The 12,407-nt window shown below is 37.3% G+C and overlaps 1 protein-coding gene across 2 annotated transcripts in view; it reads right to left on the bottom strand.

Moving 5' to 3' along the window:
- Positions 1-200: 200 nt before the first annotated feature.
- Positions 201-12,407, bottom strand: part of PIBF1 (progesterone immunomodulatory binding factor 1) — a 202,973-nt gene continuing 190,766 nt past the window's right edge. The window contains exon 18 of one of the 2 annotated variants that reach the window (XM_082601927.1): positions 201-1,314. In XM_082601927.1, coding sequence (XP_082458053.1) covers positions 1,003-1,314 — 312 coding nt within the window. In that variant the 3' untranslated portion in view covers positions 201-1,002. Of the gene's footprint in view, positions 1,315-6,559; positions 6,820-12,407 lie in introns of those variants that run through there. The other variant, XM_082601928.1, reaches the window with a different exon arrangement.

Raw genomic sequence — 12,407 nt, 5'->3', positions numbered from 1 at the left:
TAGTAAGTAATACATAAGCATTTCTATTATTAGAAGAAAAGAGAACTGTTTTATATTGCATCTGGGTTAAGAGGACAGTCATTTTTATTCTATTCCATCCCACTCTATTTGGAGGCAATATGTTAGATTCTAAACTGCTAAATACAGTTGAGAGTCTGTTTCATTAGGTCACAGAATTAAGTGTAGTGTTAGGTTTTTGAATTAGAAAGTGCCCAACTATAAAATAAGGGAAAAACTCCCCTGAAAAGTAGAAATAATATATCAAAAGTTAGCTTCATTTAAAAGAAATTTATGAAGATTTTTCTAAACTGTAGGTACTCTCGTTGAATATAAAGGAAACATAACATATGTCTAGTACAAGAACTAAAAGAACTGGCTTCTAACTGGGGGTAATAAAATATGCTTTAATCCATCTATTTAGAAGCATTTATCCTGATAATGCCAGCACAGAAGTCTTTTTTTAATTTTTAAATAAATTTATTTATTTTATTTATTTATTTTTGGCTGCATTGGGTCTTCGTTGCTGTGCAGGGGCTTTCTCTAGTTTTGGTAAGTGCGGGTTACTCTTCGTTGCCATGCACGGACTTCTCATTGTGGTGGCTTCTCTTGTTGCGGAGCATGGGCTCTAGGCGCAAAGGCTTCAGTAGTTGTGATGCGCACGCTCAGTAGTTGTGGCTCACAGGCGTAGTTGCTCCGTGGCATGTGGGATCTTCCCGGACCAGGGTTCGAATTCGTGTCCCCTGCACTGGCAGGCGGATTCTTAACCACTGCACCACCAGGGAAGTCCTCATTTAAAAGTTTTCAATTAAATTTACTGAAATATGATATACTATGCTCTCAGCTTGTACCTAAACTGCAATTTGTTCCATTTTCTAAGTTCATATCTTATAATGCCTTGTATAAACTGTAGATTAAGCTCTAAATAAAAAATTGTAGTGTCTAAAAAAGGAAAAAGATCATTATTCTCTGTGGAGAATGGTTTGGAGAGAGGCATGAGTAGATTTAGGGAGACTGGTTAGGAGACTGACATAATCTAGGGAAGAGGACATGAGGATTTGAGCTAAGGTGGTGATAGAAATTCACGAACAGGAAATGAAATACAAAGTATAAAATTAAAGAAGTTGAGGGCTTCCCTGGTGGTGCAGTGGTTGAGAGTCCACCTGCCGATGAAGGGGACACGGGTTCGTGCCCCGGTCCAGGAGGATCCCACATGCCACGGAGTGGCTGGGCCCGTGAGCCATGGCCGCTGAGCCTGCGCGTCCGGAGCCTGTGTTCAGCAGTGGGAGAGGCCACAACGGTGAGAGGCCCACGTACCTGAAAGAAAAAAAAAAAGTTGAAATCTTTAAAAAAATCTTAAATTAGAATTGGATATACTGGTAGGAACTCATGATTTTCCCCTCTCTATTTAAAAACACTTATTTCATAACTCTGTCTACTGAAAAAGCCTAGAAACATTGAGGGCCTAGAAACAATGAACATTCCCAGTGCCCAGAATGACTCATTCATTCTTCGTGGTGTCATTAAGCTTGGTGTATTTTTTGTTTTGCCTACAGACTGGAAGTTAGGTCTGAAGACTTGATCTGATTCAGGTTATTTATTTATTTTTTTGCAAGGATACTGCATAGGTGTTTTATTTTGTTTTTATTTGATTAATTCATTTAATTAATTTATTTTTGGCTGTGTTGGGTCTTCATTGCTGCACATGGGCTTTCTCTAGTTGCGTCGAGCAGAGGCTGCTCTTCATTGCGGTGTGCAGGCTTCCCATTGCGGTGGCTTCTCTTGTTGCAGAGCACAGCACCTAGGCGCCCGGGCTTCAGTAGTTGTGATGCACAGGCTCAGTAGTGTGGTGCATGGGCTTAGTTGCTCTGCGGCATGTGGGATCTTCCTGGACCAGGGCTTGAACCCATGTCCCCTGCATTGGCAGGCAGATTCGTAACCACTGAGCCACCAGGGAAGCCCTAGGTGTTGTTTTATACTTCATGATACATCACATCGAGTCACATAAATCAACATAATCTAAGGTTGATTAGAGCATTTTGGTGGTTATGACCTGATATAAAGTTCTGCGATATCCTCTAACTGCTTTAGCATTCATTGGTGATTGATGCCTGAATCATTTCATCAGGGGTTACTAAATGGTGATTTCCTAACTCTTACCTTTCTTTTTTTTTAAACATCTTTATTGAGGTACAACTGACATACAATAAACTGTACATTTAAAAAAGTAGAATTTGATAAACATTTTTATACATATACACTCCCATGAAACCATCACCATAATCAAGATAGTGGACATATCCATCACCCCAAGATTTATTTTGCCCTTTTATATATTTGGAAATTTTCATAATCGAAAGTTTAAAAAAAGGGAACTATTTAAGAGCTAGATCATCTGGGTGTGGTGACTGAAGCTTGAGGCCTAATGAGAAAAGGGTCTGGAATGACTCATAGGTTTGTAATACAAGCCATTGAATAGCCACTGATATGAGCCATTTATTGAAACTGGGAACACTGGAGAAGAAACTTGGTGGATTCAGTTTTGCACATGTTAAGTTTAAGGTCACAATGAGACATTCAAGTAGAGATGTCAAGTAGGCAGGTCCTATATTAAAAGGTAACAGTTTGGACTAGGGATATAAACTTGGGAATATTGGCATATAGTAACTGAAGCCAGGGAGCAGAAATTATCAAGAGAATAAGTACAGAACAGAAAAAAGACTTAAGGGGGTAGACACTTTGAAAAACTCTAATGTTTTATGATCATCTAGAAGAGGAGCAAGGGGGAAAACGAGAGTACAGTATTGAAGAAGCCAAGGGAAAACAAGGCAAGAACACATCATTTGTGTTTATCCCAGTAAGTCACATTCTGTATAATAGTTTTACTTTTCGCTCACAACTGATACATTACGATTTATAACCAGTAAGTGTGGGCATACTCCTGAAAGATGTGTCATCTTTAGTTCATTAACAGAATTAAGTCTCTGAGTCCTGTAAGGCTGAGGACTAGACCATGGGCTCTGTAAGTCAACGAAAGTAAACATTACCTTGGAGGACTCTAGATAGCTGTTTGGCTGGCGAGTTTTGCTTGGTGACCTCCAAGCCTCAGGAAGTCTTTCTTTGAAGCATTTACAGTACTAATTACTTTTTTAAAGGAGTAATATTTAAGACAAACTCTTTTGTTTTGTCTATCATTAGTCTCTCAGGATCGTAAAATAAAAGGGAAACTGGCTCATTAACAACTTCAACCTCCCCTAAAGGTGGGAATCTGGCCTTAAACTTCCTGGTGATTATCCAACCACTGCCTGTACAACATAGTGACTCTGGGTCACTGTGTGATAGGGTGAGAGAAAGGGGGAAAGGGGAGTTGTTTAATGAGTATAGAGCTCCAGATTTGAAAGATGAAAAAGTTTGAGAGACCTGTTGTACAACAATGTGAATAAACTCAACATATTGAAAGCTACACTTAAAAATGGATAGATGGTAAAGTCTATGTTATGTGTTTTTTACCACAATTAAAAAAAAAAGTAAGCAGAGGGACTTTGCTGGTAGCACAGTCGTTAAGATTCTGTGCTCCTAATGCAGGGGGCCCGGGTTCGATCCCTGGTCAGGAACTAGGTCCCACACGCATGCTGCAAATAAGGAGCCCGCCTGCCACAACTAAGACCCGACGTGACTAAATAAAAATAAATAAGTATTAAAAAAAAAAAAAGAGGGCTTCCTTGGTGACACAGTGGTTAAGAATCCACCTGCCAATGCAGGGGACACAGGTTCGAGCCCTGGTTCGGGAAAATCCCACATGCCGCGGAGCAACTAAGCCCGTGAGACACAACTACTGAGCCTGTGCTCTAGAGCCCGAGAGCCACAAATACTGAAGCCTGTGCGCCTAGAGCCCATGCTCCGCAGCAAGAGAAGGCACTGCAATGAGCAGCCCGCGCACCGCAATGAAGAGTAGACCCCGCTCGCCACAACTAGAGAAAGCCCATGCACAGCAACAAAGACCCAATGCAGCCATAAATAAATAAATAAATAAATAAATAAATAAACAAACAAATAAATTTATTTTAAAAATTAGAAAGAGAAAATGAAGGTCTGGAAATTTAAAGAAAAGGCAAGGGTTGTAGTGGTATTAAGAAATGAGCTAGACACTATGGAGAACAGTAAGCAGGTTCCTTAAAAAAGTAAAAATAGAATTATCATAAGACCCAGCAATCCCACTACTGGGCATATACCCAGAGAAAACCATAATTCAAAAAGACACATGCACCCCAATGTTCATTGCAGCACTATTTACAATAGCCAGCTCATGGAAGCAACCTAAATGCCCATTGATAGACGAATGGATAAAGAAGATGTGGTATATATATACAATGGAATATTACTCAGCCATAAAGCGGAATGAAATTGGGTCATTTGTAGAGGCGTGGATGGATCTAGAGACTGTCATACAGAGTGAAGTAAGTCAGAAAGAGCAAAACAAATATCGTATATTAACGCATATATGTGGAACCTAGAAAAATGGTACAGATGAACCACTTTGCAGGGCAGAAATAGAGACATAGATGTAGAGAACAAACGTATGGACACCATGGGGGGAAAGCGGCGGCGGGGGGTGGTGCTGTGATGAATTGGGAGATTGGGATTGACATGTATAAACTGATGTGTATAAAATGGATGACTAATAAGAACCTGCTGTATAAAAAAATAAAATAAAATTCAAAAATTCAAAAAAAAAAACCCCAAAACAAAAATAAGCTAGAATAGATTCTGTGATACTAAAAAGAAAAAGAAAAACACTCTGATTTTTAATATATTAAAAAAAAAAGTTACATCACTGTATCTCATCTGTGCCCAAATTCATCAAATAAACATTTACAGCTTAAATTCAAGGCACAGTGCTAAATACTGAGGACCAAAAAAAGCTTAAGAAATAGTTCTTGCCTTCAAGGAAATGGACAAGTAAGCAATTATTATAAAATATGGTAAGCAGAATTAGAGATGTAGAGTACAGAGTACATAAATTACTATGGTAGAACAGATAGAACTTTCTGGAAGGAGTGGCATCTGAATTAGAAAATTCACAAATGTCATCTAAAAAGATTTCATACCACAGTCTAATCCTGAGCTTTACTAATGGTAGGATATGATAGAAAGAACTATGTTTTTTTAAAGGAGTAATTCATATCTAGAAATGAAAGGAAAGGAAGAGGGAAAAAAATAGGGATTTGGAGGGAGGAAGACTTCCTCAATTTCCTCATCACTGCATTTTCTATTTTTAAAATCAGCTCCAAATTTTCCTGCTTCTGTGCCTTTGTCCACACCATATATTTAACTTGGATAATCAATCAGTATTCCTTTATATTAAAATACGTACATATAACAAACAGGGTTGACTGAACTAAACTATAAAATGCTTTTCGATTAATAAGTAGAGGTGAAAATAAAACAGACATTCTCTTCTAGCATTTTGGAAGGAAACAAATTACGCTACAAATTTAGTTTTAATGAATTATAAGGGCATCTGGATTTAGGATGCGTGCCTGAGAAAGGCCGTTTTCACAAATCTTTGTTGCAGAAAGTCGTATTTTAGATGTATCCAAACGAAATAAAAGGGAAGGATGAGATTAGGGTTTTTAGGCCAACCGTAGATTTACAAGTGCATATTACTATCAGAGGCTTTTTCTGTTCTCTCACACTCAACTAATAGCCTATGATACTGTAAACTTTCAAAGAACACAGTGATTAGATAGATTCCTTTTTCATATATACCAGGATAATCAGTGATTTGCACATCAGTGGTGCTTCACTAGGAGGTGGGGGTGATGGGAGGGACAGAGAGGGTTCTGACTGTCACAACTTGGGCTGGGGGTGCGGGTGCTACTGTCATCTAGTGGTAGAGGCCAGAGATGCTGACAAACATCCCACAAGGCAAAGAACTGCCCCACTCCTGTCCTGAATAAAGAATTGTCCAGCCTCTATGTCAACAGTGGTTGAGCAAATCTGACACATGAAAATATACTTCTTTCTTTTTCTTTTCTTTCTCTTCCACCCCTCTTCTTTCTTTTAAATTGTAACTCTTGAATGACAAATGGAGCATATTTTATAACAAGAAAAAGAGAAAATGCTACTGATTTTTTCTTACAGACTAGATATTTGGTCCATACTGCATCTGTTTTGACCAAAGTAACAAGACACTTTCCACCAAAATTTTACTTGACCAATGGAATAACGGACTTTGTACCAGATTGTATTGGTTAATAATAATATGAAATATAAGAAAAAACAGAGCCCAAAGAAAGAATCAGTAATTTATATCCACTTACATGATATCTGACCACCATTATTGGGCATATAAAATGCCTTCTAGTAGACTTCACAGGTGATTATTAATTTAAAAATTGTAAGGTGTTTTGGTATTTGTGTTGACATTTAAATTCAAAATTTATATAGTTAGAAAAATACTCACTAATATAACAACTAATCAAAATATTTATAAGCCACATGTTTAAAATGCCTTAAAGAATTATGAAAGCGCCAATATTTAAATCATAATAGAGTATACAATATTTATTTTGTAACAAAATAGATAAAACCAAATATTTGCACTTTATGTAGTTTGATTATTATGATAATTTGTTAATTTAACATTCAGTTAAAATAAACTTTAAATTAGCTATTTAAAAAATGTCAAGTACATGATTAAGATAAACTTTGTTCATCAGAAAAAGACCTTCAGGAGTAAATAATGATAGAGTAAATCTGTCCAAAACACTAGGTCTTCATTTTTTGTGTCTTAGACCCCTCAGGCGCTTCTTTTTTGGTCTGTAAAAAAAAGGAAAAAAAAAAAAAAACGAAAAGAAGAAAAGAAAATTAAGTAAAATGCTTATAAGGAGGAGAAGAGAAACGATTCAAAGAACTAAGTACCTATATACATTGGGATTCTTATGTAAAATTATAGTAAATAATTGCTTTTTGTAATTCAGAAAGAGACTTAAGGGCAAAGATTTTGTCTTTTGTCAGAAATAATCTCCCACCTGGTATGTCTATTAAAGAAAATACACAGCTGTGTTTTCTGGCTTAAATCCTATATTTAATATATCCTACAGAGGTGAATATTTTATGAATTGATTCTATTTTCAAGTAAAATTATTTAAAAAATCAAGGGCACAGCTTCTTTTTAGTTGTCTTATCTATCTACATACAGATACTCATTCACTCAATAGATATTTAGTAAAGAATTTCTAGATCCAAATCATTGTGCTTTGGGTATTCTGAATTGCTAAGTATTTACCAGAGTACTTCTTGGGTTTAGTGCTCAATCATTTCAATGTAAAAGAGCCTGGCTATACAGAATAGTAACAAAAGAGCAGGGAAGGTGGACTGTGATAAAGCACACAGAACTCCCTATATAAGATACTGATGCCAATCGAAACATCTTATTTTATATAATATAATAAATCAAACATGCAATTACTCCTTTCCCACTTATATCTCCTTAAAACTATGAAGAATCACATTCAATATATATACATTGGCATACAGATAAGTATGATAAGTTACAATTTTATCTTTTTCATATGCCATAGCTGATGCACAAAATGTTAGAAGTGACATCAATGGTCAGCTCCTCTTGCTCTTAGCCATGCCCTTGGGCAGCTTCAATTACCACCAAATACACCAGTAGACCCTCCACCTCCTTCCTCCAGCCCCGTCTGTATAACCATAGCTCCAACTTGAGCTACAAATACTTTTACATGATGCCTAAAGGCAACTAAAATTCAGTATGTCAAAATGAACTCCCCCAATCGCCATATTCTCTGTCTTGGTGAATGGTACCATATTTTGTTCAGTCATCTAAACCAGAAATGTTTGATTCCTCTTCATCTTAGATTTCTCCTTTTTTTCCCACTTGCTATGTTCATTCTAAACAGTCCCTAACATTTGTAGAAATACCTTTTAAACTCCTCATTCTGCTTCTATCTTGACCCCAAAAGGCTTACCTTGGGCCCTCATCATTTCTGGCTTCACTCCTGCAAGAATTTCCTAATTCTGATTTGGCTTTCTCTTCTATTATGTTCATCACCCACAATTCCTCCAAGCTTATCTTTCTAAAATGCAAATCTGCATTAAAACACTTTAGTAGTTTTTCTTTAATAGAAAGTCCATAGTTCTTAGTATTAAAGGTGAAAGAAGCTTCCAGGGTAAAATAAGGAAATCATAGGGAAAAGCCAGGTGCTATCTTCCAAGAGAATTCAAAGGTGACAGGGCCTAACCAAATCCAAAAGAAACCAAAGTACAAACCAGAATGCTAGCTGATCTGCCAGAGGAGGAGTAAGTTCCATTTTGAGAAACTGTGATCTTCACTAGGTCATAATGTAAACTGGTTTTCTTAACTGTGGCTCATGGACAAAAAAATATGAAAGCAACTTCTACAGATCAAGCAAAAGGCATAGAATTTGTGTATCAGCATTTTCTCAATCAATGATACTAAAAGTTCTTTTACTACTATGTATGTATAGAAGGTAAATAAAACTTTTGATATTAAAAGGGAATCTTAAAAGGGACTCATAAAGGACAGTACAAGCATTTTAATGGTAGACTGTCCTTCCTGACTACTTCAATCTGTGTCTGGTCCATTGCAGACCATCCGCCCTCCATCCCCTCCTCCCAGTAACTTCTTTCTTCAGATGTGTTAATGAAGTAGCTTTGCCACAGTCGAGTGTACCTCTGCCCTGTGGTTTAACTGCTTTCCCACTTCATAAATTGACTTTTCAGTTTTTTGGTCATAGCCATTTAAAATTAGTTTCACAGCTTGTCCCATAGGTCTAATGTATATTCCTTATTCCTAGGTTATTTGGGGGGAACTTCACTATCATTGTCATGTTCAAGCTACATTTAATTTAGAAGATAGGGCCCTGTAGGATCTGGTCCAGGCCTACTTCTCTAACCCTATCTCTTGACACTCTACTACATGAACTAAATTACTTGTAGTTGAGATTAGCTTTATAGTAATTTATTGAACACCTACTATGTATCAGGTCTTTGTGTTAGGTTGTACGGCTATAAAAATGAGTAAGATCCTATGACAGAGCCTGGTGGTTGCCTAGATTACATCTATTTTTCCCCTTTCAATAACAGAACTCTGATGTCATTATGAGAGTAGTGGGCTCATCCAGTGAAAAACTACATTTATCAGCCTCCCTTGCTGCTAGGTGTGGACGAGTGACTAAATTCTGACCAATGGAATATAAATAGAAGATGTTGGGTAGAACTTACAGAAAAATGCCTTTAGAAAAGGAGATGGTATTTCCCCCCATTTCCTCTTGCTTCCTGCTTGGAATGCAGATGTGATGGCTGAGGTTACAGCAGCTATATTGTGATTCTGAGGACAGAGGCCACACACCAAGGATGGTTTGAAGAGAAAGGCAGAAGAAACCTAGGTCCTTGATGACTTCAAAGGGCCACATACTAGCCCTGAAAAGCTTATCTTCAGGCTTTTATCTGAGAGCCAGAACAATCTACTTAAGTCACTGAACTAGCAGTGGAACATAATTCCTAGACACTGACTCTAATCCTTAAGTAAGTTATAGCATTTGTTTCATGCTGTATTTTCTGCACACAGGAAAAGTGTCTGGCATGCAGTAGGTGCTCAATGACATGCTTCCTTTGTTGTTGATTTTTTTTTTTTTTTTTTGTAGCTGGAGCACAGTACAGAATAATGGGTTAAAGTACAGGCTCTGGAATAAGACAGGCTCCAGCCATTTATTTGTAAACTCAGGCAAGTTGATGACCACTCAGTTACTTCACACATAATAAGAGGAGAATAAAAAATAATGGTGCTGGATATTCTGGGTACCCTCAGACCTGCTGTGCCTCAGGATGCTGTCAGTGGTGGCTTATGGTTTCTGATTAGGTTCAGTCAATGGGCTGCAAAGTGGGCTTGTGGGTCACAGGAGAAAGAAGTTGGGATATCTATTCTTCAGCTCCTTCTTTGCCTGGCCATAGTTCGGTAGTAGTAAATTCTTCTATGGAAGACCAAAGTTTCCTACGAAGGTTCTAATTCCTCTCCTTGCCCCTTGAGACCTAGGAGTGGTTATAACTTTGCATATTTACTAAGCCTAAAATGTTCATTATCACCTGTTGGTTTCTACCTCCTTGTTTCTCCTATAGAGGTGTTTCTCACTCCCTCCAATTTATCTCTCCATCTGCCTCGTCTTTCTCCTCCACCACCACCTTTGCTACCTTCTCAATTTCTGTCTGAATTGATATCAGAGTCTGTTGGCTCTTTCTTTCCATTCCTCTAGTTTATCTTTCACTGTTGCTGTCCAGGTCTGAAAATACAAATGTGACCCTCACAGTATTTTGTACTTGCTTCCTATTTGGTATTTATCACACATGTTATATGATACACGGTTTCCATGATCAGACTCTAAGGCACTCTAGGGCAGGGGCCCTGGGCATGGAATAAGGCTTGAATAAATGAATAGCTTCAAAAGAATGTGCCATAGACTCAAAAGACAATTCCATAAGAGGTACTGCAAAATGCTTTGAGATATAGCATGGAAGAACCTTGAGGATGTTATGCTAAGTGAAATAAACCAGTCACAAAAAGACAAATATGGTATGATGCCACCTATGAGGTATACAAAACAGTCAATTTCATAGAAATTCAAAGTAGAGTGGTGGGTTGCCAGGGGCTACAGAGGTGGGGGGGGCGGGGGAAGAAGGGAGGCATTGCTCGATGGATATAGAGTTCCAGTTTGCAAGATGAAAAAGTTCTGAAGACCTGTCTCACAACAATATGAATATACTTAATACTACTAAACTGTACACTTAAAAATGGGTAAAATGGTAAATTGTATATGTTTTTTTATCACAATAAAAAACAAACAAACAAAAAAACCCAAGAGCTTTTTAAAAAAATGTTTTGAAAAAAAGCAGCAATACTGAAAAAGTGTATTGTTTCCAATGTGAGCTACCTGGACTTCGCTGTTAAAGAAAGTTACATATTTTATTAGATATTTTACATTCTAAAATAGAAAAAAACAAAGAGAGTAGTAGGACCTCATTTCCTACATATTTAATAACAAAGCAAGTTTCCATTGGAATCTATTTTTACCTGGGTATACCGCCATTTAACATTTCCTTAGTTTTAAGATAATGATGAGATCTAGCAAAATTCAGCTGCTCAAAAACCTTGAGCATTTGGTTTTACTTCTTTCAGGTCTTTATTTAAGTGTCGTCTTCTCAGGGAGGCCATCCCTCCGTATTCTTCACCCTCCGACTGCCCTGTTTTATTTTTTCCCCATAGCATTTGTCATTTTTTCACTTTCTCTACAATTTATTTTTTGGTTTGTTTGTTGCTTTACAGTCTAATCTCCAAAAAAGAATGTAAGCTTCATGGAGGCAGGAAGTTTTATACCCTTACTGCCTCTTAACAGTGCTTGGCACAAAGGAGGTGCTCAATAAACATTTCTTTTTCTTTTCTTTTCTTTTTTTTTTTTTGGTGGCCATGCCATGCAGCTTGCAGGATCTTAGTTCCCCAACCAGGGATTGAACCTAGCACACCACAGTGAAATTGCCGAGTCCTAACCACTGGACTGCCAAGGAACTCCCAATAAACTTTTTCAATGAATGAATGAATGTTGTTTGGGTTTACTATTACAGACGCCTCTCAGTTCAATTTAAATCTGGACATAAAGCCTCATGAGATTCTATATTCAAGAGTTGCCCCTATGTAATGTGAAAGAAAATGCCACTACAGTAATGTAATAATATGGTTCCAACTAATCAGGTAACGCTGCCCTTTATAAGCATAGTGGGCAGTATTTATGATTCTAAGTAACACTGCAATTATTGAGTGGAAATGAAAATAAGCAATAAGATATGAAAATAGCATATTCTGTTGTATGAACTCAAGATATGTTCAATCTTTCTATTGGTAAAGTTCTGTTCTTAGTCACATTATGGTCTGAAACTCAGGTTACCTGCAATTACATTAGGATAGATAGGTCAACTTCTCATCTACATCAGTATCTATGTCTAAACACTACCAAAATTCAAACAAATTCCATGGAGATAATAATGATTCTGGAAAGTTGATTTCTGATTCTCGTGAGACATACATTCTTCATTTCTAGATATTTTGTCAGTAAGGTACTATCCATTAGTGACGGCCCGAAGTTCCAGCCACTGGAAGTTTCTAAGCCTTTACCAACTCCTGATTAGTACTGAGCAACTAGCATTAAGATAGATCACAGTTTGGCAAACTATGATCCATGGTCTGTTTTTGTATGGATTGCCTGCTAAGAACGGATTTAACATTTTTAAAGAAAGGTAAAACCAAACAGAATATGCAATAGAGATGGTATGTGCCTCATAAAGCCTAGAATATTTACTGTCTTGCCCTT

Source organism: Mesoplodon mirus (genome assembly GCF_964341445.2).
Source record: "Mesoplodon mirus genome assembly, chromosome: 17".
NCBI lineage: Eukaryota > Metazoa > Chordata > Mammalia > Artiodactyla > Ziphiidae > Mesoplodon > Mesoplodon mirus.
This window is presented reverse-complemented; position numbering and strand designations above follow the sequence as displayed.